The sequence below is a fragment of the Scomber japonicus genome, chromosome 1 (assembly GCF_027409825.1).
Source record: "Scomber japonicus isolate fScoJap1 chromosome 1, fScoJap1.pri, whole genome shotgun sequence".
In the NCBI taxonomy this organism is placed as follows: Eukaryota; Metazoa; Chordata; class Actinopteri; order Scombriformes; family Scombridae; genus Scomber; species Scomber japonicus.
This window is the reverse complement of record NC_070578.1, coordinates 22,192,331-22,220,194: the sequence shown is the minus strand read 5'-3', so window position 1 is coordinate 22,220,194 and position 27,864 is coordinate 22,192,331. Positions and strand designations below refer to the sequence as shown.

General features: G+C 38.7%; 1 protein-coding gene across 1 annotated transcript; it reads left to right on the top strand.

Moving 5' to 3' along the window:
- Window positions 1-1,188: 1,188 nt before the first annotated feature.
- On the top strand, window positions 1,189-27,864 carry cpne7 (copine VII). The gene is made up of 15 exons (XM_053323524.1): window positions 1,189-1,362; window positions 5,354-5,536; window positions 5,807-5,881; window positions 8,745-8,819; window positions 12,792-12,875; window positions 12,963-13,052; window positions 13,294-13,392; window positions 13,604-13,690; window positions 13,974-14,033; window positions 14,714-14,847; window positions 20,312-20,366; window positions 25,178-25,229; window positions 25,960-26,093; window positions 26,968-27,204; window positions 27,712-27,864. Exons 1-15 carry the CDS (start codon window positions 1,189-1,191, stop codon window positions 27,862-27,864), a joined length of 1,692 nt encoding a protein of 563 aa, XP_053179499.1.

The window sequence follows — 27,864 nt, the reverse complement described above, 5'->3', positions numbered from 1 at the left end:
GTCCGTTTTTGTTGCGACGCCTTGCCTGCTCTAATTAAGGAAAACTAACGGCTAGACTGGTATTTTAGCACTTTGATTTTGGAGGTTTCAACGATTACAGATCTGCAGCAGGAGTTCATTTCTGTGATTAATTATCAACTAACCATTTAAGAGCGTTTTTCGTGTCGCCTTCATCAAGTTGTTGGATTTGGCTGTTGAGCGGACGTGTTGCTTTATCCAGAGGTTTTAACGTGAGTTTTGCTTTAAGAACACGGTGAGTCGCATCTTTATAGCTGATAATATTTCGAGCTTTTTCTAAAGTAAAGTTTAAGATTGACGCTTTTTGAATTAACATCTGGTTTCCAGACGCACAGCTGGCTACAAACCGCGGGCGCTGTCTCTGGTGCTGAAAGTAGAACGCGCACTTACCTCTAAATAATGTGACATTTACAGTAAATGATGCCGGTAGAGAAATTCGACCTCTCCACCCTCATGCTTTCTTCCCTTTAAAACGGTTAATCAGGATCAGAAGCCCTTGCTCACGGACACTTGAGCAGGGCGGATGCTTGCCATGTTGGGGCTCAATCAAACCAAAGTCCTTTTCTTGCTTTTGTGTTATCCTCTGGGAAATTAAGGCACTCAGCCATGTGGCTGTTGGATCCCTGATTTGATCTTTTACCCAATATTGGTTTACATTTTGAATACAGAGCAGAAACAAAGCCTATTTTCTTTCCTACTTTGGTTGGTCAGATGTCTGTGCTGTACCTTGATGTCTCAAATGTAGTGCTAGTAAATATTTTGTGCACATTTTTGTGGCTAGCATTGTAATCTTGAGTGACCCCCCTCTATTTTTTCATACTATAATTTAAAGCATTTATCGCATTTCACCATCAGACATGAATCTCTCCAAGGATCTGACCTAGACTCATAAAAGCCAAACCCCAACACCTGCAAGTTCCTTCTGTCGTCATTACCAAAGTAAAATGAGATTCCTCAGAAGGGAGCTTTCTTTGACAGGCAGTAATAAAATTCCCCCTGGGACTCAATGGGAATCTGTACCAAGTCAAAAAAGCCTGTCTCCTGTGAGCACACCACATCTTTACTGAAATCCTTTGACCGACCACTGCGTTTTCCCATCCTTCAGAGTTACCAAACGGCCTCACATCCCATTGCTTCACTGGTTGGCAGCTCTTCTTGCCCTGAGCCAGGATGAATGATGTTCAGGAGGCCACCTCCCCTGCGACCAGCCTCAGCGGTCCGGCTACCTGTGTCTCCAAAGTAGAGCTGCGTGTGTCCTGCAAAGCTCTGCTGGATCGAGACACACTGAATAAGTCAGACCCTTGTGTTATCCTCATGATACAGACCAACGGACAGTGGACAGAGGTGAGCCCCATTTCTTTTCTTCAGTCTGACAAGTGTAAAGTTGGACCCTTTGGGTACCCTTTGAGGCTCATATCTCCTCAATTACAAATTCAATAAGCAGCAATATGTGGCTTTTAAAAATGTATCAACCATCTTTTATTAATGTCCCTATCCGAGTCATTAACCACATTTCTAAATATTATTTAATGATGCAAGAATCATGCCTTGACTCATACATGTGTAAGAGTTCTAATAATTTAGATTAAAGCATGCTAAGGTTATCCGAGCAACATGTTTTGTTAATGACATTGATTTATTGAACAAGAAGACACTGGGGAAAGCACGGTAAGTTACCTCTCCCTCCCTTGTCCAGTATCACAAACCTCATATGGGATTTAAGTGATGAGGTGAAGTGTGAAATATTATTCATGAGCATGAAATTTTAACCCCACTCCAGTTCTTCCAAAACCTGGGTTTCCATACAAGATCAACCAGGGAGACAAATCTGTTAATGGTTTGGTGAACTTGGCATCTGTTTTTCACTCTTTCAGAAGAGATCATAGCTTAAAGAACAGCTGCCAGATTCAGAATTAAAAATATCAAATGCGGTGTATCTTTGCAGAGGAACAGTAAACATCGTCTGTCTCCCTGATTCAGTCATTTACAAACAGATTGTGTTGTCAGCTCTATAGGACTCACATTGCGTTGTTCTGTATGTTCCACTAGTGGACAAATGCTCTGCTGGTAATATGCAGCATGATGAGTTGGGTTCCAGCTGAAAATGATTGCTTTCTTGGATTGGTCCCTGTCTGATTTGGAGCGCAGGCAGAAGGTCTCTCATTTCGCTGTTAATCAAGTCATTTGGTTGGTGAGAGGAAGCCAAAACACAGGTCTCCATTAAGTAGAGGATGTGTTAAAACATGGCAGAGGAAATCTAATTATATAGTTTCCCCCCCCCCCCTCGCAACCCTTCATCTAGCAGAATGCTCTCTTTTCAGGAAGAGAGGAGATAATAATTAACTGTAACTTTGGCAGATCCTTGCCACACGGGAGCAATTTGTTGAAGACGCTCACTGTAATGTTTGGGCTGTGTGAATGCGGAACCTCGAGATACTATTTTGAGGCGCTGATGATGATGATGATGAAAAGAAAAAAGACAAAGAATGGCTGACGGTGTTATGGACACAGTTATGGATTTTTTCTTGGTTGTAATTTGATAGGAGGTTGTTAGATGAGATGACTGACCTGGGTTCAATGTGCATGAATACATAAGTGGCTATTCTTAGCTTCATTAACTGGAGCAAATTCATAGGATATTAAAAATGGTACTATCTATCTATCTATCTATCTATCTATCTATCTATCTATCTATCTATCTATCTATCCATCTATCCATCCATCCATCCATCTATCTATCTATCTATCTATCTATGAGTCTTGACAGCCATGACAGTGTACACAACTTGTCCAATCCTCCACTGTCAAATCCCTCAGTACTGGGAGGCACCGTCACTGTTCATATTGTTAACTTACGTCAACAACTGAGTAAGTAGCTGAGCCCACTCATATCACCGCCGCCCTCTTTCTCTCTTCTGAGCTCATACCGCTGGCCCTGCTGACTTGCGAGAGCTGTTTGTTGAACAACATTCCTTTTATTTTTACCTTATTTCTCCACCTGCGCACTTTCGAGGACAGATGTTTAATCCGGGTGGAGATAATTTAGCAGACTACTTTTTTCTCCTGTAAACTGGCTTGTACATGTTCCCACTTAATAATACATAAATTACAAACCTGATCTCTATGTTGATATGTAACATAAGCTGCAGGGGTTTGTTATGATCAAGCTACACAGATGATGCAGAACTGATTAGAGAAAGCCTCCGTTTCCCATATCAGGGATCTCTCTATAGCTCTGTCCCTGCACCAACAACAAACAGGCTTCACAGATTTCGGCACACCTATCCTCCATAGCTCTGATTAGCTTTCATCAGTCTCACCAAACTCATTCCAAATCCGTCTATCCAAATGGCACAAAAAGAGGAGGGGAAGACAAGAAAAGACAATAGTGGAGAACTGGGGATGAATGAAGGCACAGCAAGCCAAGTCCTGGTTGGTAGATCTTTGCTTTCTTTTTTCATTTTGCCAGAAATGGAAACAATAGAGAACTCTCAGCTGCATTTGTTACTAAATGGTAAATGGACTGCATTTAAGTGGTGCTTTTCTAGTCTTCCGACCACTCAAAGTGCTTTATACAGTACATCCCACGTTTACCCATTCACACGCTGATGGCAGAGGCTGCCATGCAAGGTGCCAACCTGCTCATCAGAAGTCCTAATGCTCATTAACACACACACATACACACATACACACCAATCACCCAGCATTCATGAGTAATTTAGGGTTCAGTGTCTCCAGGGATTGAACCGCAGATTTTCCGATTAGTGCATGACCCACAGCTGCCACCTACTACTACACCTACCTACTATTGGTCTATTATGTTGTTAAATTAAGACCAGTGCTAATTACAACAACATTACTCCTCCAGAACAGAAATTTAACTCGGCTTATTTTCAACCCAGATGTCAGTTAAGGAAATAAAGATGTGACAAATGGAAAATAATTTTCCAGAAACAAATACAATATGCTTTGATATTAGCTGATAAAAAAACAAGAAAAGTAACCACAGAAATACAGTCATTAACATGTATCCAGTAAAAAAAAAAAGCTTTGCTCCCAAAAGAAATATCTGGAGGAAAAAAAAAAAGAATGTAGATGCTTACACACATATCATACTTGTCCCCTTAAAGCAAGGGGTCACTGGAAATCAATATAATTTTTTGTTGGGGTCATCAGTATATCCTATAATGAAAAATGAGAAGAATGGTTTCTTCCAGGATGTCTCCGTCCATAGGGAATACAGGGTCACTGAATGGTTTGTGACCAAGTTTGAATGTGAAAACTACATCAATCAAGTTTCATTGGTTTCACTGTCAGTAGATCTCAGCCCAGTTAAACACATATGGGAGACTGTGGACCAGCACGTTACTGCCAAAACACCAAATGAGGGAATAGATCTTGGAGGAATGGTCATCACTCCAGTAGATATCCAGACACTTTGTGAATGTGTTTCAAGGAGTAGTGAAGCTGGTCTGACATGGTAGTGTAGGTTCATGTGACACTTTTGCAACATTTTCGTGATCATAATCTATTTCAAATTCTCTGATCTGTCTTCCATTCTGAACATGACTCATCTCTACCAAGATGAGAAATGAAGGATGAGGGAGAAATATCACCAATTTTTAAAGTCATCATGACACAAAGTCTAGACCTGCTCCACTGTGACAGTTACTGGCACAAGCTTGAGATTTTTAAGGGTCTATTCTATTCTGTCCTGTTTTGGTAGACTGGGGTTTAAATTGCAAATATGCATTAAACATTAATGATCATACGCATCATTTCATTTCATTATAGGAGAGTTATTATAGTTATTCTTTAATGATGTAAACCTCTGTGAACTTAATATCATGCTCAATGATGATCTGTCCTTGTGACAAATTTGACAGCAGAGAAACATTCGTGGAGCTGCGTGCGTGAGAGCTAAATCCTACGTCATGAGCAGATGGGTCCTCGCAGAGCTCAGCTTTTCCTTGACAGTTAAAGATAGGCATGGATGTTTTCTGTATGCTGAGATTAAATGTCAAAGCACTCCAATCTCCTTCTTATATCATCATCTTGAAGGAACATAATAATATTTGCTCTACTCTGTGTACACTGGTGCTCCTCAAAATCAGTAGAGATGAAATATGTTGTGAGTTTCCTATTTCTGACATCTTACTGTAAGGATATAGCTTACAATCTATGAAAGTGCAATCCCTTTGTCAAAGGAAGGCTTAATTTCCCCACTGTCTACCATCTTTTTAACAGCCCATATAGTGAATTAAAATAAAAAAAATACAATATCAGATGAAAGTGAGTGAAGGTTAAAAACTGAACTCAGTGTGTTTCCTCTCAGCTGGACAGGACAGAGGTGATCAAGAGCAACTTGCACCCAGTCTTTGCCAAGGTTTTTTCTTTGGACTACTACTTTGAGGAGGTTCAGAAGCTGCGATTTGAAGTCTACGACATCCATGGCACTCACAGTATCGGGACCCGTGATGATGACTTCCTGGGTGGTGTGGAGTGTACTCTTGGTCAGGTAGGCTACTGTTTATCTCACCTCTTTGGTGATATGTTAATAGCTGTGTTTTCTATTTGCCTTAAATCAGTGAATGTTGCTGTGTGCCATAAAAGCTGAAACATCAACTTTTGTGATGGTAAATATACATGATGCTATACTTGTTTGCTACATAGAGTGGCAGACTGAGGGATGGACACCTATCAGAGATGTTTAGGATTCACATTCATTCACTGCTCTTTACTGCTGGGTTGCACCAGGACTATACTGTGTTTATCTTGCTCTTTGCAGATTGTGGCCCAAAAGAAAATGGTGAAGCCTTTGTTGCTGAAGTATGGAAAATATGCCGGCAAATCCACCATCACGGTAGGTTCTTGACATTGTGCATATGCTCTGACCTTACTGATCTGGTGAATGAAATTGTGTGGATTGTGGGACAGTAGATGCTGTTACAGCCAGTCAGAGCAGAGCAAAATAACTTTAATGCATTTCAAATTGATGGTTAGTAGCAGTAAAATCTGTGTATTCTCCATCTCTTTTTCCACAACTGTGTGTGGAAAAAAGGCTGATGGCTCATTAACCACCAGCCTACAGCTGGATGGTAAAATGTTCCACTCTGATCTAAAGAGGAACTGCTCTGCCTTATTTATTCTACTTGATATATGTACTACTTGAATATACAGCAGACTAGATGGAGGTTTTTGTTTTCTGTTTAACCATAAACATACAGCAAAAAAACAAAAATCAGTAACATAATTATTATATTGAATTGCCTCAAACTGTACAGATGGTATTAATGAAAGTGAGAGTATAAACTACTATTTGAACTCGGATACCTTTTACATGAGCAGTGAACCTATTTCTTACCTGTTCTCCAGTCTTGCTGCATTCAGAAAAGACTTGTGCTGAGACTTGACGCCAAGACCCCAGTGAGGGAGGGAAAAGTTAACGACAAACTCATCAGTTTAAAATCATTGCCATTACATCTCTTGCCAACAGTTGGACTGTCTTAAGAAAAAGCCAACAACCCTTTTAAACACCTTGAATACAATAAATGTGAGGATTCAAGGGAATTATTTGACCATTTCATATCTCTCTCTCTATACACACACACACACACATATACATATATACACATACATACATACACATATATACAAAAAGATTTACAGTTGCATTTCCTGAACTCTGCTCTGCTTGTTAATAATCTTATGGAAATTGTATAGTACACACAGCTTGATATTAAACTAGATGCCTCATTCCAGCCTGTATTCCAAACCCTGCCAAAAGCCTAATTCTAATCTTGACCCTAAAACCAAACCTTTACCTGTAAACATCTCTCTGTAAATGAGTGATAATCAGTGAAAATGACCCCGCTGTCAAGCTCTATTACTCTAAAATGGGTCCCAACAAGGATAGAAATACAAGTGCACACACACACACACACACACACACACACACACACACACACACACACACACACACACACACACACACACACACACACACACCTTCTGCCCACAGCTCCTATATAGATTTTTGCTGTTCTTGGTACCTGTCAGGACAAGCTGTCTGATAAAATGTACAAGTTTTCTACTTTGTCAATCATCACTGTCCGCACTACAGCTATACTGCTGGCAGTTTGATATATAGTTCCTGTTAGTTTCTATACCAAGTCTCAAGCGGAGGAACGGAGAGACAGCAAACTGTTCTGTGAGTGGGCCAGACAGCCTAAAGGGAACAGCATCCCCTTTAGGCTGTCTGGCCTACAGAGAGTGGCCATCCTCAAACTTTTTCTTTTGAACTCACACATAAGTGTATGCAAACAAGCAAAAAAAAAGGCATTGCAGCCTTTCTGAGAGACAGCTGTTACCACACTTTGGGCCTGATTTACTAAAAGTTTGCATGTGTAAAAACATGTGCAAACTTGACATCACCCGCAAAAAATGTGCAAGCTGATCTACTAACGCAGCACACTGAGGTTTGCGTCTTTCAACTGTGCAAGATAGTATGCGCTGTCCATTTAGTACGTTTGCCATAATGACTATGTAATATGGGGCGTTTCAACCCCAGTGTGCAAAATACAGGGAGGAGAAAATGCAAATATGTTATTTAGCACACACATTGTGATTTACTAAACCTGAAGGTATTATTTCTAATATAAATAATACCTTTGAAGGGCAGGTATTAACCGGCTACGCACTGCGCTCAGATGACTTCTGTTACTATGGAGAGGAGGAGAAGGAAGCACAATGACAGAATACGCATAGGACAGAGTTTTTCCACCTGTATTAATAATTTTGAAGTGGAATATTTTTGGTTTTACTAACAGAATTTACTTTGTCACAAATACTCTCCCATATGTTTTCTCTGCCAATATTTGTTTTTGTAACTGTTTTTATAACTCAATATATTTAGATACTGCTGTCTCCACCATGTTGCACTTGTTTTCATTTACACAGTTATTCTTAGTAGATCACCTGCAAAACGCACGCAAACGAAACGCGCAATCTATTGCACTGTGCACATAATTTAGTACCCAAAATTTGGGATTTTAGTAAATCCGGCCCTTTGTGTGTTTGGTAACTTCTGTATCCATTAAAAGTTAAATTCATGAGCTGAGACATCAATCCTTGACAGCTGGGCCCTCTAAGTTACAGCTAATGGTGCTCTCAACTCTTTAGTTACGGTATACATGTCACAAAATCCTGCATTTAATCAAATTTTGAGGAATTTTTACAATAGAAAGGTAAAATGGTGTATAAGTACTGACTTGAAAATGGATTGTGAAAGTACGTTTTGGTTTTAGACTAAAAAAGCTTGTTAGATTTCAGTCTTAAATTAGAAGCGTTAACATGTCTGTGGTAAGGAATTTAATATATCCAAGCTCACTGTGTTATTTTTAGGAGTGTGAGAGATTATAATGCGTGACTGTGGTCATTTGTGCCAGTATTTAGATAGCTGTGTTTTACTTGTGCATATACAGTAGTGTAGCTTTGTTTAAAAAGCTGGTAGATAACATCCATCCGAGGTTTTTATCTGCATCCCTAAAATCATCCATCAAAACCTTATATCCCCTGTGCCATGTTTCAATCTCAGACACATTAAAGTTTATGAGTGTGTTTTGAAAGGAAGTAATGAAATGTAGAACGTGTTGTCAAGTCAATGGTACTTCTTGCCAAGAATAATAAGTAAAAAAAATATTCTGACAAATCTTATTTCCCTTCAGGTGCATGCGGAGGAAATTTCTGGCAACAACGGATATGTGGAGCTCTCCTTCTGTGCCAAGAAGCTTGATGATAAGGTGAGAGGAGCACACGTTTTTGATGGAAACATGGTTAATGTATTATTAGATATGGTTTAGTAGCATTAGACAGTGACAGTGGGGGCACCCATAATGTACTTCTGGCCTTGGAGTAAAAGATTTTCTTTCAATTTCAACAACAAAGAATGATACAGCATGGTACAGCAGGAGAAAAAAGTGAAAAAAAATATGTAAATATAATACTCTCACATGTAAATAACATAACAGCACATAATGCCACATGTGATAAGGGTGTTGTTACTTGTTGAATTTCTGTCGCTTCACTTCAAGTCTGAACATCACTGACCTTTGCAGATCGTGCTCTTACACTGTCAAACTTTGCTCAAGGCATATTTCAATCAAAAAGACAGCAGGAGCTTACATGCAATTACAACTCTGATGATCTGAGGTCGCTTCGTGTTCTCAGGAGCACGACTCTGTTTTCCAGCCTCCTGGGTTCACAGCAATATTGGAGGAAAAAGTCAAATTTCCTACAGCAGGAACATTTATTTTTGACTTTACAGTTTGAAATTTACAGCCTCCCTGGGAGTGAAATTGAACTCCTGCAAGTCATATATGCTTCCTATATCAAGTGCTACTAGAATCATAGTGTTGAATTTCTGCAGAAATGCTGAAGAATCCATTGGGTTGTTTTCTTTGAACTGAACTGATTGCCACTGACATTTCAGCACATTCACATATGAAAAAACCCAAAACAAATCAAGACAAAAAACCCAACAAAAAAACTATTTGGATGTTACAGCTGTGAGTGTATGACTGTGGAGCAATGGTGTGTACTCATATGTCTCTGAGAGACACAAGTGCTCATGTTTTTACTGTGATCAAACGGTACAGCATTTTCTTGGGATGAAAACTTTATATATATGGACACTGGCTTTGTTTACATGCACAGACAATTCTTAACCAGGTAGTTCTTAACAAGTTATAAGTCTAAGTAACTTCCTGTTCTTTCAGATTGACAGATGTGGATCCAATTGCAATTATAGCTCTTTAAAGCAGCATTAATTAGCAAATTGGGGGCAACAGAACAAGCTGTCAATACAACACTGACATGCTATCATTTTATTTAGTTTTTATGGTGAATGTGCTAGCAAACAGTTGTATATTTACTTATCTAGCAGACACAAAGCAATATTAGCATTCATTTAGGTTTGTGTTTCTGGACAATCGTTGAATGTAAGTTTAATATTCACTTTTCTTTTAGCTCTATTTTGGTCTTCACCAACTTCAATATTTTACTTTTAGCTGGTAAATGTATTATCATGTGTTAAGTGCAGACATGCGCTTGCTTTGACAGTCACACAAACACACACACTCTCACTCCCTCTCGTGCGCGCACTACCTGATCAATCGCACACATGCTGTCACTCTCTAGCGTGCGGTCTTGCTCACTCACTCCAGATTCTGGGATATTGTATCTAATTTGCGGGCGTCAGGGAGCCACTATCAATAGTGTGGAACTTCCAGGAGAGTTGAGATGTCTGTAATTGCTAACCCTCTGTCTGCTGAACACAAACAGAAAAGTTGCAGGTCTTAAAATCAAAACAATGACACCAAAATGCTCCACAGAGGTGAGGGCAACTGCAGATTTGGTTCATGTGATACATTGCTAATAAAAAGTATTGATTAATGCAGTTTTAACTGGTTAATTTATGAAAATAAGGACATTAGTAAAAGGTAAATGATGAATGGCATCAAGTCACACATGAACTTGTCATAGTGGTATTGTGATGGTATTTGATTTTAGAATTACTATAAAAAAGCAATCAGCTGTGTTTTTCACACATACACATGTACTTAACAACACAAATCAACTGCGACAGACCACTTGGGTACAACAATTCATCTGGCATTGGCATCAGATGATGACTGAAACAGCAAAATGTTCCTAATTAGGTGTGTGTCAGATTTATCACCTCAATCTGCTGTAAATATTGATCGATCAGTGTAGAGATGATGATGAACAGAGGGGTTCATGATGAGGTATCATAGTTAAACAATGATAACTGCTGATTCACATTACTGATATTGTTAGCTGGAGATTCAATTTTGACATGTGAATCTGATCAGTCCATGCTGCTGATGCTGCTGGGTGGCCGTTGCCATGACAACATAGAGAGGATGTTACAGCTCTTTTTGCTCTTGTCCCTCTGGAGATGTATCTGGCTAATGTGGCGGGAAAAGCAGCATTAACTGTTTTATTCGGAACACAAAAACCCCCTCACCAGCCTGCCTCCCCCGACCACCACAGTCACACATAAATTAACACACACACACACACACACACACACGCACACACACACACTAATCATTTGTTTTTCTACCTTGAAGAATCAATTGACCTAAATAATCAGTGTTGTGCTGCTCTCAGACGCCAGCACTTAAAGGGAAACTTTGCCCATTTTCAACCAGCATTGTATAATTACAATCGTCCACTGGGTTACACAGAACACATAAATTGGTGCAATTTAGAAACCTGCTTGAGACTATAAACTATGTTTCCTCATTTTTTGTAGTGGTGCCCTCAAGGACTAAAATATGGGCCTTCCAAAACACTCTGTCCACCATGGTACACCATCCAGGCAAAAGCCGACACTACAATATCATGCCACTAAATACTTTGAAATATCAGTATTTTTCATGAGGACATTTATCACGCTGTGGAATCAGTTCGAGTGTGGAGGAGAAAGCAACCAGTCGGTCAAGTGGCTGCAGTATCAACCAGTACAGAGATAATGCAGACAAAACAGAAAACTCTGCAACAGCAACACACTTCACAATGCTGTAAATGAAAATAAGCCTCAGTAAACAGATATAATGCTGCTTACTAACTTTGTCTCTGAAACTTTGTCTCTGTACTCACCACCTATATTCTGTAAACACACCATCAGTCGAGGGTTGGACAGGACAGACGCAATGAATTCTGGTTACTCCCTTAAGAGCATTATGGGGAACATACAGTCCTTATCTCTGTTTCCTCTAGTCATAGGGCACCAATTTAAAAAAGAAATTGCACATTCCTACCACATAGGTGACCTAGTTTTAAGAAATCATTATATTCACAGCAGTGAATTTTCCATTTAAGGCTCAGGGGATGATTTAAGGCTACCGCAAAAAACCATGAGGGCCTCGAAACCGCATGTTTTCATATTAGTCAGGTATTTACTAACAGTGATTATGTAAATGGACACAGCAGTCGTTGAGTACATGATGTTAATAACAACCTCTTTCTGACAGTAATAGATGTGTTTTGCCTCTGGGAAACAATGGGAAATAATGGAGTTGAAGGAACCAATACAAAATTGCAGGGAGGGAGAAAATAGCAGTCCAATAAGGCTTTTAGATCAAGAAGATGGTCAGTTATTTAGTGTACAAGTTGTAATATCCAGACAATAACATGAGTTTCAAACTTGTAGAATATTCTCAAATTTTCCTCAGACAAAAACTTTATAAGCAATTTCTCCGAAAGGAAAGAGCAACCATGCTGTGCTTTAAATGTGACTCCTACTTCTTCCTGACCTTTAATCACAGAGACAATTACCTCTGCCTTAGCAATCAGCATTGATACATTTATCTCAACAGTTATTTGTTTGAAATTCAGTTTCCTTTCATATGAACTGTCTGAACAACATGAAGATATATACTGAAATAATCCAAGCAGCATTGTTACTACACTACACTACTACTACACTTATCTATAATTTTGCCTGTGTGAAATTTGCCTTCCCATGATATGAGTGTTAAGATTAGTATTTTACACCCTTTTCCTTATCAATTCACAGTGCAGTGATGAACAAAGACAGCAAATATTATGAGGAACTACTAGAAGAGCGCTAAATTGTGTTTTCTGCTCTTTCCAGGGAACTAGCTGTTTTGGCTTTATGTACTAATCTAATATTAAGAGCCTGTGGGTCAATCATTTTGGATATTTTGTTTTCTCTGTTTCTGCAGGATCTCTTCAGCAAGTCAGACCCATTTTTGGAAATATACCGAATGAATGACGATGAAACCGAACAGCTTGTCCACAGAACTGAGGTAAAGTCATCACTTTCTATTTCTCTGTTGAATCCAACAGCTATTTGCACACTTTGCTTCATGTGTAATGTCTTTGTTCTCAAACAGGTGATAAAAAACAACCTGAACCCTGTGTGGGAGCCTTTTAAAGTGTCTCTCATATCACTGTGCAGCTGTGATGAGGACCGGAAGCTCAAGGTAAGGGATCTTTAGGATGTCAGTAAAAACCATATTGAGCAGTTACCCAGAATCTGTACAACCAGTTTGACACAGCTGGAAACAGAAAACAATGAAAATGATGTATACATAGAGGTAAAAAGGAACAGAATTTTAAAAAAGCTTACAGAAAATTTGAGCAATAAACAAATCAATATTGTATGATTTTTATATGTCCTTACTGAGACAAGGTAACATACAAGGTTGTCTGTGTGTGCCACAGTGCCTAGTGTGGGATTATGACTCCAGGGGGAAGCATGACTTCATCGGCGAGTTCTACGCTACTTTCAGGGAAATGCAGAAAATTTCCAGTGGAAATAAGGTCAGTGAAAGAACGACAGGCGGATCAGAGTGGAGAACAGACAGCCATGTAGCCTATTTCATCCTTTTGCTATATGCCTCTTATTTTACTCCATTGAAATCTATTGCAGAAGAGACAGATGTCATGGTGCTTAAATGCATATAAGAAAGACATATTGCCAATGTTCAAATGCCATGAGTTGTTCCTTTCTCTTCATCTTTCTTTGTTTAAGGTGACATGGGATTGTGTGAATCCTAAGTACAAACAGAAGAAGAGAAACTATAAAAATTCAGGAGTTGTCATTCTAAATGATCTTAAGGTAGGAATCTGCTGCAAAAATCTGTTTTTCATACAAAGCTTCCAATGTTATTATAATTATTATTATGCAATGATATTGACTATCACTGCATGTGTGCTGCATGTTTTTTTCTTACTGTACATGTAATGATCATTTACTCACAAGCTATTTTTAGTGCTGACCAGGTATATCACAACATCTTTCTAGGCTACCATTTACAGTCAGCAGGTTTGTTGAGTTAAACGACCATGGACCAGTAATGCGTCCATAGTTTTAAGAAATATCCTTTTTTTCCCTCTTGCAGCTCCACAGAGTGTACTCCTTCTTAGATTACATCATGGGAGGATGCCAGATTCACTTTACGGTAAATTGAGCTGTTTGTGTTTAGTGACGCTTCACTGTCTCGAGCTTTTAGCACACTGGCCCCAGTTGTATGAATTCCCCAATAAAGACAAATTATTTGCCTATTAAAGATAATGTGCTTTCTTTAAGATCCTCCCAAGAATAACAGGCTTTGGTATGATAACGGTATTTATCTTTGTGGGTCTATTGGCGCGCTACATGCAGAGAATCATCTAATTGTGAAACAATACACAATATTCAAATATCTTTTTATTCTTGGAACTCTATCTGCTATAATGTGCGCATCTAGTTTTCTTGGCAGCTTCATGGAATAATTTCAAACCTTCTGCAACTCCTGCCCTTTGGACTGCCCTCTGTGGTGTTACTTCTTACTCTCTGGCTGGATTACTGAAGCAATGAATATTAATCATGAGGAGTGCTCTGGTCGATGCAGTTCCTCAATGTTGAAAGAACTAGGCACTTGTATCTTCAGTATATGGGAGCTTTAGCTGCTTTGGTATATGTGGGTGTAAAAAGTGCAAGTTCCTACTTCTTATCACATAATTTATACTGCTATTAGGCATATTTCAGGCTTGCTCACACAAACAGGCAAAAAAGTTAAGTAGAAGAAGAAAGACTTTATTCTGTCATATTGTTGTTCTTAATCATTGTTAAAGTTGCACACTAATTTTTCTTTACTAGGTTGCCATTGACTTCACAGCCTCTAATGGAGACCCCAGGAACAGCTGCTCATTGCACTACATCAACCCTTACCAGCCCAACGAGTACCTGAAGGCTCTGATAGCAGTGGGGGAGATCTGTCAAGACTATGATAGGTTGGTCAGTCTTTTGTTTTTCAGTAAAGGCTCTTTCATTCCTACAGGACTTGTCGGTGTCTCGTGGTGTGAAACAGAGCTGCACAGTATGCCTTGCATGCCAGTTTGGTTGGATACTGCATACTAAAAAGACCTATTTGAACCACTGCAAAAGGACTGGAGTGGAAATTGTGGAGTACGGACTGGCAGAGAGAATCTTACATGTTATTATATTTCTGCACACCAGTTGATTACAGAGCTTATTGGACTGAACTGTAGACTGTAGAATTTTTGAATTCTCTGTAAAAGTTGAGTTAGGGTTAGGGCTTCACATTTTCAAAAGGGCTCAACATTATTTACATCACAAATACAGTCTTTTTTATTGTCCACATCATGGTCACATCAATTTTAATCCTGTTTCTAGTAACTCATGAGATATAACTGTCTGGAGTTGGAAAAATTAGAGCAAGCAAATTTGGCCTCTGCTGGCATTACTTATGCATGAGGATAATCTGGGGCTGAAGATGGTGCTTGTCTAAGACATTGACATAATATTCTGGATGCTCTCCTTTTAATACTGAGTCATGTGGTTCCTTTTGAGCTAGCCAAAGTATCTGTCAATTTCTATGTTTCTGAAAACTCATACAGTTTCAAGTGATATCAGCCATAGGCATATCAATCATATGTCAGTTGAAAACAATTGTTATTTTTGTATTTTGTTATAATTTTATTTAATTATTTGGCAAATAACACAATTAAGCAAATCAAAATGGACATATATAATTGAGTCAATATGTAAAGTATGTATCTTTTAGACATAATACTCATCACAATTGCATTCATCAATCTTTATACATCCACATTTCCTTGTAATTTCCTCCTTTTCATCTGTTTTCTAAATTGCAATGATGGGGACTAACCATGTGATTTCAGTTTAGTATTACAACATCATTAAAGCTGCTCTAATCAATATTTTTTATTTTAACTATGGATCCAATTACTGAACATGAAGGGGGGTTCCCATAGTGACTTTTCAAACAAATCCACTTTTTAATTACATTTCCCAGGTGGACAGAAACACAACTCTAGATTAACTAGAACAACTTACAAGGTATAATATCACGTACAATATCAGCAGTGCACTTACAACTTGCAATTGATTAATGTAGATGAACAAATCCTTCCTCCGCACCCGCTCTCAAATTGCACTTTCAAGCACTGTTTTATCTGCCAAAGAGATGTTTTGGTCTCATTTGTCAGTTTATCACAAACACAATAAGTTAAACAAAATACGTTTTTGTGCCAATGTTTTGTTTTTGTGAGTTGTTTTGGTGCGGATTTGGATGGAGGCACAGTTGTTTAATTATGTCTTAACATTGAAAAATTGAGCTTTTTTAAAACATTTTTTAAAAAACATTTCATGCTATGCATTTGTCAGAAAGATACATTGTCCTCTACAGTTGATTGTGTAAGGATAGAGGGTGTTGCATGCTGTAAAGATTGTTAATGATTTGTGATAACTCTCTTGCTGGAAGTTGTTACAGACACAAACACATAGACACACATTTTGCATGATTTTGCTGAACAGCATTAGCAGTATGTGGTGCTGTTTGTAAGAACAGTGCTAACTGTTTTGCATGTACTTCACAGTCTCTTTGTGCTCAGTGGCTGTTGCATGTGCCTTGTCCTGTGGATAACTCAATGATACAGTATCCTCTCAGCATCCGTTGTAGCGACTGGTCCTCCTCCTTAGCTTGCATGGGCTCATTACCCTGAACTACAGACGAACCCATGCAGAGATGGGGGCTAACTCCAGGATAGCAGGCACTTCAAAAAGAAGTGGGAGGCATTATGCCTGGGGAAATAACAGCGTGGTGTAGAATCAAATGTAAAGACAGAGAAAATACACCATGCAGCCATTCTGAGGAACCAATTAAAGGCACTAAAGCTGTTTGAACAGTAACATTTTTTTCTAATTATTTACATGACAGTACCAGTCAAAAGTTTGGACACTGCTTCCCATTCACTTGAATGAGAAAATGTGTAAATCCTGGCTGATATAAGTTATCATGTTTTAGCTTCTATAAAACCTTTTTTACATTTCCTGTTGAATAATTGGAGACTAATATTCAAGAAGGAATAAATGTGTGAAAAGAAATGAATTGTTGTTGGCAGGGTTGCAGGTAGTTGTTAATTATTGGGAAATTATTTATAATATCTGTTTCAGAAAAGGACCTTCTTATCTGTTGAAACTAAGCCAGATGAGGCTTAACACTCCTCATTTATGCAGATCCTCCTATTCAATATTAGGGGAGCACTGTCTGGCTAATTATAGCATCCGAGAGATAGCAGTGGAAACACTGAAAACTTGTTTAAAAATGAGCAGCTGATTCATATAGCTTTATCATTTTCGTGCTTACAATGCAACACAAGAGCATCATACATGGAAACATGCCTCTGGGCAAATGGTGACTGTAAGTGTAGGCAGCCCTTCCCTCTCAAGTTGGAATTGTTTTTGAGGTGTAAAACGTGGGCAAGCAAACCTTTTAGCCTTTAGTGAATATAGGTGATGTGGGTTTAGAGTCCTTGCAGAGGAGTGCATTATGGAGTTGGAGTGACTAGCTTTTGTCTGTGTGGGCAGAGGCTCATTTACCTTGCTGAGAGGGCTATTATACCAGGCACATCTCCCTATGGCTCCTCACATGAGCTGACAAGGTGAGAAAACAAGGACCACCATGTACCTTACAGCAAAATCCATATATGATGGACATAAATCAGAAACTGTCTTCTTGAAGGTGCCACATCATATTGCTTCACTGTTGAAGTTAGAAGATCTCTTGAGTGATTTTAACATAGAAATTCAATCCCTAAATTGCAAGAGCATATGTAAGTGTGTAGCAAAGTGTGGGATGAGTATAGAGGTCCAGATAATGAGTGCTGTATGTTTGCCTTGTTAACAATAACAAGAACACAATACATCGTAGAATATAATTGGCCCTGCGAGAATAAATGCATTAAAATGTTTTCTCTAAATGGGCGAAGCTGGTAAAAGTGCGCCAATGTAAAAAAATAAAAATAAAAATAAAAAACCCACACAATTTGAGTGAGCTTCCTCCTATTATGTTGTATCCATACAGTGTGCCTCCACGTCAGTGCTCACAAAAGTGGGAGTGAGGCCTGTATTCAGTGGATGAGACTTATTTTGATGAAAATGGATAGAAAAAGAATTTGCAAAAAACATGTAAATGTTGAAGGTGAGTTTTGGAGAAAAGCTTTATTCTGTTGTGTCACTTGCAGAGCCTGTTGGACGGTAAAGTCTATTTGTTTGGAACGTTGTTAATGGAGTACACTCATATCTGGATACAGTACAGCACATTAGCCAGCGCATGTGGAGAGGTTACATCACAGAAAATGTTGGACTCATTCACGTTTTTATCTTTTCTTTCTCCCTTCGAACAGAGGGTGATTATAGTAACCACATACACTTTCCAAATAGCCCATGTATCACATTTTCTCACCAAGCTCCAGTCCCACAAAGCCTGCATGTTGTTGTTTGCAGCCAGTAAATAATTTTATGAATAACTAATGGGAAAAGACATTCATTTAATCTTTTTCTCCTCTTTCCCCCTGGAGGGAGAACAAAAAAATAACTGAGCCTGTCTGTGTTAGTTAATACCTCTACTACTAATCATAAAAATAAAACAACTTAAACTTTCTGTAGTTGCAGTCATACTTGCTTCTCTCAACAGTGACAGGGGTTTAGAGAGTAGAAAAACCATCACTCTGACAGACTTTATATAAGTTCACACCCATCCAAGTTAATTAAACACTTCTGATAGCTCTTAAAAGCTGCCTCAAAGCTATATTAGCTCTATAAGTGGACAAACAACTCTCCAATCAACACTTGTCAACACACTGTATAAATCAACACTTATTAGCACTGTGAATTTTGCTGTGTACTCATTGATGCACCCACACCCTGTCCAGAGCATCATTTCAGATGTTTGTGCCCAGAACTAAGATCCAGTGGAGGTAGAGATGTAATTTGCGATTGCACTGGGGTGGAGAATTAGTGGATTTTTCGATCTGGCATGAAGGCATGTAATACAGTAAATGCTCTGATAAGGGAGACAGCCACTGGTGAAAGCTGTCTGTAGGAAACCAATCACTGATGTGACGGAAAACCCACTTTGACAGCTATACTGCTTATCTTAATTCCACTAGTGTAATACAGTAAACAGTGTGTTATCTGTTTAATGTGTATTTAGTGTACAATATCACACTATAAATATAAACTATATTGCATGAAAGAGGTACTCCAGTAATTTTGCATTACACTAACACATAATTTGGGCCAGACAAACAGGTTTAAAAAAGGGGGTCACAAGAGGGTCACAGTATGTGCAGCAGATGCTGAAATATCCAGATTTTTTGTGTCTAATATGAGACAAGTACCAAAAACACTGGATCTTACACTTGCTATAATGCAACTGAAATGTGTAGTCTAAGTATGTCTCAGATTGACCACTACAATTTTAACCTGACCAACGTGCATTGTCATAATCAGGCAACATTTTTAAACAGTGTAAATGAAGTGCTTTATAAATCACAAAAGTATGGATGAAATGAATGAAAATAAGTACAACAGAATTAGCTGACAGATATTCTTAATAGATTTTCATTTTATTAGGTAATTGAATGAATGATTGTGGTCCCTTTTGTGGTGCTTTTTCTTCTTTTTTTGAATTGCAGAATAAGATTGATTGAATACTAGAAAAACAATTCACACAGACAATATATTCATTGAAACACATGGGCAACAATTCAGCCTTGCTGTCCTCATCATTTTCCAGCATTACATTATTTGTTGTTGTTGACAGTGAGGTGTGTGATACAATGTCACATCCCAATTTGCTTTAAAGCTCCCTCTACTCAAATGGCTGACAGCAGTTCATATTTCTGAACATTTTCTGCATCTTGTTGTTTGGGAGACAAATGATCCTCTTCACCTAAAGAAGGACACTAATGCATTAGGTATTTTCCTCTGACAGGCATAATATTAACTTCATACCATCTTACTTTTAGTTGCTGTTTGTAGATATTTCATGACTTGATTACATTGACAAGTGCTGACCACTCTTCATCTTGCCACCCTAGCCTCTGACTAGGAGCACATTATCCAGCAGAGCAGAGCCTCTTACATTAATGTTAGCCGGTTAAATGGTACTATGAAAAATCATAAAGATAAAGACTATGAGACAGTCTTTGAACAGGTGCAAACACTCGCTGCAGGGACCCTGGGACATATTTCAAATTGTAATTCAGGCTTTAACATTTATGAAATTCAAACAAGCAGCGGATGTGCCCTGGGAAATGTGAGCAGATGGATAAACCATCAATATTTTTTAGATCACTGTCAAAAGCTATTCCTGATTAGACGACAGTAGCTGTTATATATGACCAATTCATTTGCTTATCTTTTCAGTGACAAAAGATTTTCAGCTTTGGGGTTTGGTGCAAGAATCCCTCCGAATTATGAGGTGAGTCTGATCTCAGTTTTTATATCTGCTCTCCTATTTTCTGTCTACCTAAAACCTCACTTTTCCACTATTCCACTGACCTTTATGTCACACGATCAACATTATGCATACTGTATATTCATGTAGTCATATTGGATCCTGGTTATATTTTCCAATACCTCGGGACTTTATGTCGAGCAAGCTGATTTACATGACCTGTTTTATGACATCATTTTTTATTCTGTCAAAATCTCACATTTAAAACTAATTATTGAGTTTATATTTATTCATAAGCCCCTTGTCTTAAAATATCAACTTGTCTAGAGAAAATAACAGTATATAGTATTATAGTAAAATAAAATCCCCATGGTGTTGATGCTTAATTTACATAAGAATTGATCAGTCTGAGAGCATTTGTTTAAGCAAATTGAATTTTAAGAATCAAAAGCCATCAGTGATTCTGGTAGGAACCTCAGGGAGAAATCTGACATGTGAAAAGTGAGTACGCACACCATCTATCAGTCCAGAACAGCCTGTGTTTAGCGTATGGATGTAATATGTGCTATATGTGCTGGCATGAAAGTGATAATTATCACTTCAATCATGCTAGGATTTGTGGTTCAGACAGTTAATATAAACTATTCATTTCTAAACTTACCATGACAGTGACGGCTTTGCTTACGTCAAAATGTATTTTGTTCCTTGCTGTTGCCACATTGTTGGTGGTGGTGCAGGTGAATGCTAAAAGCTGAAAATCTCCACAGAGAATAAGGCTGTAACATAACAAAATGTGGGGTAAGTGAAGGGGTGTGAATACTTTCCGGATGCACTGTAAGTCGTTAGACTAATCATCGACTGACTCTACAAACACTTAGGTTAATCCTCAGTATGTGTATTTTTGCACTCTTGTATCCTTAATTATGTTTTATACATACTGAATATGATTACAAAACAATACAAATAAAGCTCCCAGACAATCAGTTGCTAGCATGCATCAATGAATATGGCTCATTATTTTAGTTAATGAAAGTCCCTGAAAACTAGCATTTCTCTATAACCCTAAACATTCATGACCAAATGTGCTACTATCAAAGCTAAATTTTGGTTTGGTTTATTAAGAGTTTAAAAGCCAAAATCTCAGGCAATCAGGGCTGTGTGGGTGTGGTTTGATTGTAATGGTTATTGACATAATATAAGCAATATAAAGCACATAGCTGTCCTCTGATTTGGAATCGTATGTTACCACATCCAGATTGGTGCTAAAAAGCATGTGATATCACCTTTTCCCAAATGAGACCCACCCACTTTAAACCAGTGAGAAAAACAAACAAAAACACAAACACAGAAATCTTTTGAATGCAAGAACATTTTGTGGTAATGGGGCATATCCCCTTTACTCATAGTAAGAAGATGATTGAGACTATAGGTTTTAAAACCTTACAGTTCAGGAGTTCTGTTTTTGTAGTTATTTTCCTATTTATGTCCTTGGACAAAAAAACCAATGGATATGGCATTGTAATATTAAATGATTGACTTGACATAGCAGGAAAACCAAGTAATTATAATGTTAACGGTGCTTAACGATGGCCCATTCCCCCTAAGTGTCCCTGTAAGCCTTGACAGTGAGCCAGCATGCACAATAGCAGGGAACTGGAACTGGAACAAGTGGAAGAAAGCCATTATTAATGATATTAGTTACACCTGTGCAATTCCTGCTCTCACAAGGTCTCCTGTGAAACAGGCCTGTAAAATGAGATACAGGTCCTTCTCAAAAAATTAGCATATTGTGATAAAGTTCATCCTTTTCCATAACGTAATGATAAAAATTTAACTTTCATATATTTTAGATTAATTACACACAACTGAAGTAGTTCAAGCCTTTTATTGTTTTAATATTGATGATTTTGGGAAAAAAAGTAAAGAAAAACTCAAAATCCCTATCTCAAAAAATTTGCATATCATGAAAAGGTTCTCTAAACGAGCTATTAACCTAATCATCTGAATCAACAAATTAACTCAAAACACCTGCAACAGATTCCTGAGGCTTTTAAAAACTCCCAGCCTGATTCATTACTCAAAACCGCAATCATGGGTAAGACTGCCGACCTGACTGCTGTCCAGAAGGCCATCATTGACACCCTCAAGCAAGAGGGTAAGACACAGAAAGAAATTTCTGAACGAATAGGCTGTTCCCAGAGTGCTGTATCAAGGCACCTCAGTGGGAAGTCTGTGGGAAGGAAAAAGTGTGGCAGAAAACGCTGCACAACGAGAAGAGGTGACCGGACCCTGAGGAAGATTGTGGAGAAGGGCCGATACCAGACCTTGGGGGACCTGCGGAAGCAGTGGACTGAGTCTGGAGTAGAAACATCCAGAGCCACCGTGCACAGGCGTGTGCAGGAAATGGGCTACAGGTGCCGCATTCCCCAGGTCAAGCCACTTTTGAACCAGAAACAGCGGCAGAAGCGCCTGACCTGGGCTACAGAGAAGCAGCACTGGACTGTTTCTCAGTGGTCCACAGTGCTTTTTTCGGATGAAAGCAAATTTTGCATGTCATTCGGAAATCAAGGTGCCAGAGTCTGGAGGAAGACTGGGGAGAAGGAATTGCCAAAATGCCTGAAGTCCAGTGTCAAGTACCCACAGTCAGCGATGGTCTAGGGTGCCATGTCAGCTGCTGGTGTTGGTCCACTGTGTTTTATCAAGGGCAGGGTCAATGCAGCTAGCTATCAGGAGATTTTGGAGCACTTCATGCTTCCATCTGCTGAAAAGCTTTATGGAGATGAAGATTTCATTTTTCAGCACGACCTGGCACCTGCTCACAGTGCCAAAACCACTGGTAAATGGTTTACTGACCATGGTATTACTGTGCTCAATTGGCCTGCCAACTCTCCTGACCTGAACCCCATAGAGAATCTGTGGGATATTGTGAAGAGAAAGTTGAGAGACGCAAGACCCAACACTCTGGATGAGCTTAAGGCCGCTATCGAAGCATCCTGGGCCTCCATAACACCTCAGCAGTGCCACAGGTTGATTGCCTCCATGCCACGCCGCATTGAAGCAGTCATTTCTGCAAAAGGATTCCCGACCAAGTATTGAGTGCATAACTGAACATAATTATTTGAAGGTTGACTTTTTATTGTATTAAAAACACTTTTCTTTTATTGGTCGGATGAAATATGCTAATTTTTTGAGATAGGGATTTTGAGTTTTTCTTTCCTTTTTTTTCCAAAATCATCAATATTAAAACAATAAAAGGCTTGAACTACTTCAGTTGTGTGTAATGAATCTAAAATATATGAAAGTTTAATTTTTATCATTACATTATGGAAAAGGATGAACTTTATCACAATATGCTAATTTTTTGAGAAGGATCTGTATTTAAAACAAGTCTGTGTCCCAATGCAAAAACTGAATGGTGATCTGTATGATTCAGTACTCTAGGGCTCCTCATATCGATCCATACACTGACTGAATGCAGAAGGTTAATCATATTAAGGAAAATACTTTTTAAAAAGTAGCCAACTGGAGAGGAATCAGTTGTCACTGATCTGGCTGACAGTTGGTCCTTGTGGAAAATAACGGTTTCTTGTGAGAGGAGGCATCAAGAAGGGAATTTCATTTTTGCCAGTTAAAACAGCTTATAGATGTGAACGAATGAAGATAGAACGAAGTCAATCTGATATTTGGATTGTGAGATTAGAAGAGGAGGGGTTGCAACCTCTTTTCAGAAACCAGATATTAACCATATAGTACATCTTATGTGCTTATTACTGCGTATAGTTCACTCAAGGGATGTTAAGTGGGGATTCAGACTAAAAACAGCCCTGCATTAAAACATCAGGGGCTGCACTGCTGGGTAAATGGAATGGTAAATGGACTGTACTTATATAGCACCTTTCTAGTCTTTGCGACCACTCAAAGCGCTTTACATTACATGTCATTCACTCATTCACACACATTCATACACTGATGGCGGGCGCTACCACGCAGGGTGCCAACCTGCTCATCAGGGGGAATTTAACCATTCATTCGCAGCAACGGGAGCAATTTGGGGTTAAGTGTCTTGCCCAAGGACACAACAACATGTGGACTGACGAACCGGTGTGTTGTTTAATGTAGCTATGAGGCAATGACATATAATCCAGGAATGTTATCAGCAGATATTCTATGTTTTGTTGGGACAATCACAAAATACACAGTAGAAACACTGCACTAAGAAATTGCAATTACTGAATGATGTCAAATTGTTTGGCGCAAAAGTTGTTTTGCTAGATGTGGTCAATGTAAATCCATCTAAAACCAAAAGTTTTGCCAAAAAGCAAAAAATTTCTTTACAAAAAAAAAAAGTTCGGTCCACTTTATGTCTTTATTACAGTGGACAATGGAGAGATTACAGGGAATCAAGGCAGAGAGATGGGCAGCAACATGTGACAAAGGTCCACAGCTGGATTAGATGTTGCAGTGATATGACATTTGTCTTAACCAGTAGGCTACTGGTGCACACCAGGCATAATTTCAGTGAAAACATAGTACTACACATGTGCAGTCACTAGCCAATAGTACTGTTGTAGATGTCATCAGAAATGATTCCTTGGAATATACACTAGAATAATTTGCTAGAATAATGCACCCATTTCATTTTGGGTCACTTTTGTCTCCCTTTTGTTCTTTGTTCTAGAGAAAAATGTTTTAACTCAATTTCTTCCAAACATTGAAGCCATTTATGGGGGGAAAAAAACCCCACAAAAAAGGCAGAGTACTGTGCCCCCTTGTTAAAGAAAGATTAGCTTTGTAAATTAACAGTGTCTCACAATTTTTTCTTTATGCATCCACAGGTGTCACATGACTATGCGATTAATTTCAATCCAGAGGATGATGAATGTGAAGGTAAGGCTGTGTGAAAATGAGCTTGAGCTCTTAGTATTGTAGTTTGAGGACAAATAAATATACACTAATATGGTGAGCGAAGGTGGTCTAGCATCCAAGCCTTTTAGTATCAATGTACCAGTTTTGCGGAGAGGTGCATCTCTATGCTGATGATACTAAAATGAACATCCATAATCTAACACTGCCACTTAAAAATGTCAGTGATGTTAAAGATATTTGTTTTATGTGTTATAGAGTTTTAAATCTGAATAATTCTCAGTGTGTACAAATACTGATCCAAGCACTGTAAAAATGTACTTACGAATTTCAAGTAAAATGAATAAAACACAGATTATATTCATAACAGTAAAGATGAGAACCAACTTTTCTGTACCGATTTCTGTGAACATTTCTGTTTAGTGTGCATCTTTCTTTAGGTTTGTACCTAATCAAAAGTCAGTTACAATAATGTTTTAATTTTAATCAGTTATTAGTTGCTTAAATACACACGGATAAACTGAAATTCAAAACAAAGCTTGTTTCACAGGATTCATCTTCTTTAACTTGTGACAGTAGAAAACATATTCAAGCCACTTATAATTCTTTGCTATTGAATTATAGATGAATTTGCAGTGGCTGATTCATCTGACTTTATCTTCTAGTTTACAGTTGCTTGTTTACTGACAAGTGTAGCTAATTTGATTGATGTTTCCTTTATTTTGAACATGTCATCTGTGCTTCTTCTGATCAGGGATCCAAGGAGTGGTTGAGGCATACCAGAACTGCCTTCCTAAGATCCAGCTGTATGGCCCAACCAATGTTTCTCCCATCATTAACAGGCTAGCCAAGCAGGCAGCAGGTGACGGCAACATTAAAGATGCCTCTGTGAGTGTCTTTTTATACTCTATGAGTAATGGATGTAATACAGCCTTTGTTGTCGTGTCTCCCACTGAGTTCCCCCAGTGAACAGCCTCTGGTTCACCTCACTGTTTATAGTAAAGATGCCCTACAGCTTGAAAGAAGAAGGACCCCATTAAAGGGGACATTTTTGTTCTTTAAATTATGCAATGAAGTAATATATACTTCCATATCATTTACTCCTTTTTGTGCCAGAAATAAACTCACCAACTGTAGTTAAAATGTGATTTAACAAAAGTGTATAATGGAGTAACTGTGCTCCTTATCTTATCTTATCTTATCTTATCTTATCTTATCTATTGTTCATCTTAAATTGCCTCCTGGCTGCATGGACATTGTGTTCTGAACTGTTACACTCCTGAAATTTGCACAGACGTTCATTTATTCAATGTCAGTCCTTCTTTTGATCAGTAAATGAGCTTCAGTAAACAAAGACACGTTTTAGAAATGCACACAGGATAGGACATTCAGTAACACATAAACAGCTTCAGGGTATCAACAAACAACTCATGGGACCCATCAGTAAGGATTACAGTGTATTTCAGCATGTTAATATTCTTGTACTGTACTGCACACATTATATTGTTCATGGACTATTGAAATTAATTTCACACATACATGCATGCAAACACACACGTAAGATGTCTGTCTTCGCAGTGGTTTGTAATGCAGTTTCTCTATATCTGTCTTGTGCCTACTCAGTGTTAAATTATCACTATTATGAACAGCTTCAGACCACTGAACACACTGGGTCTCCTTGCTTGTAAGCACACACTGTTGTTTAATGTGGTTAACGCTAACACTGATGAATACACACTGGAACCACTTTATCTTCATCCAGCGATACCACATTCTGCTCATCCTGACGGATGGTGTTGTGACAGACATGGCGGACACACGTGAAGCCATTGTGCGAGCCTCCTACCAGCCTCTGTCCATTATCATTGTTGGCGTGGGCAATGCTGACTTCACAGACATGCAGATTCTGGATGGAGATGATGGAGTCCTACGCTCACCGAAGGGCGAGCCTGTCCTCAGGGACATTGTGCAGTTCGTGCCCTTCAGAGACTTCAAAACGGTTAGTTTTTCTTTCTTGACATGACTGTCAATCTTCACTTGTTGGACTTCAGTTTTCTTAACTCTGTACTTCTTCTGACTTCTGTGCCAGTGATGCTAATGTATATTAAACCCTTTTATATGACGCCCCCTCCTTTAAAGAGCAAACAGACATCTTTTGCTGGCTATGCCAGTGCTGCAGATTGGCATCATGGACTGGAGCAGATCCAGGAGTCAGTAATATTTCAGCTGCATAATTATTGTGTGTGTTTAGGAATTCATGCATCATATTCTAAACAAACATTTACTGAAATTCATGTATATTCATGTATTTACCATAGTCCTATACAGATGGGTGACACATCTGGAGAAACATAACAAATGTAGATTACAGATACAAGTATTCCTATCAGTTTCAATTCAGATCTGGAAAAACCCTAAAAGCTTCATATAAAAATGTTCTGTGTCTTAGATCAAAATGTTATTTCACAATTCTGAGAACCCCAGTTGTTTCCTGTCTGTGTTGCAGGCTTCACCAGCAGCCCTGGCCAAATGTGTCCTGGCGGAGGTGCCCAAGCAAGTAGTGGAGTACTTCAGCCATAAGGCCATCTCCCCCATGTCTCCAGCGAGGGGTGTAAACACACCCATCCTCAGCCCAGTCGCCACCACCCCAACAGAATAA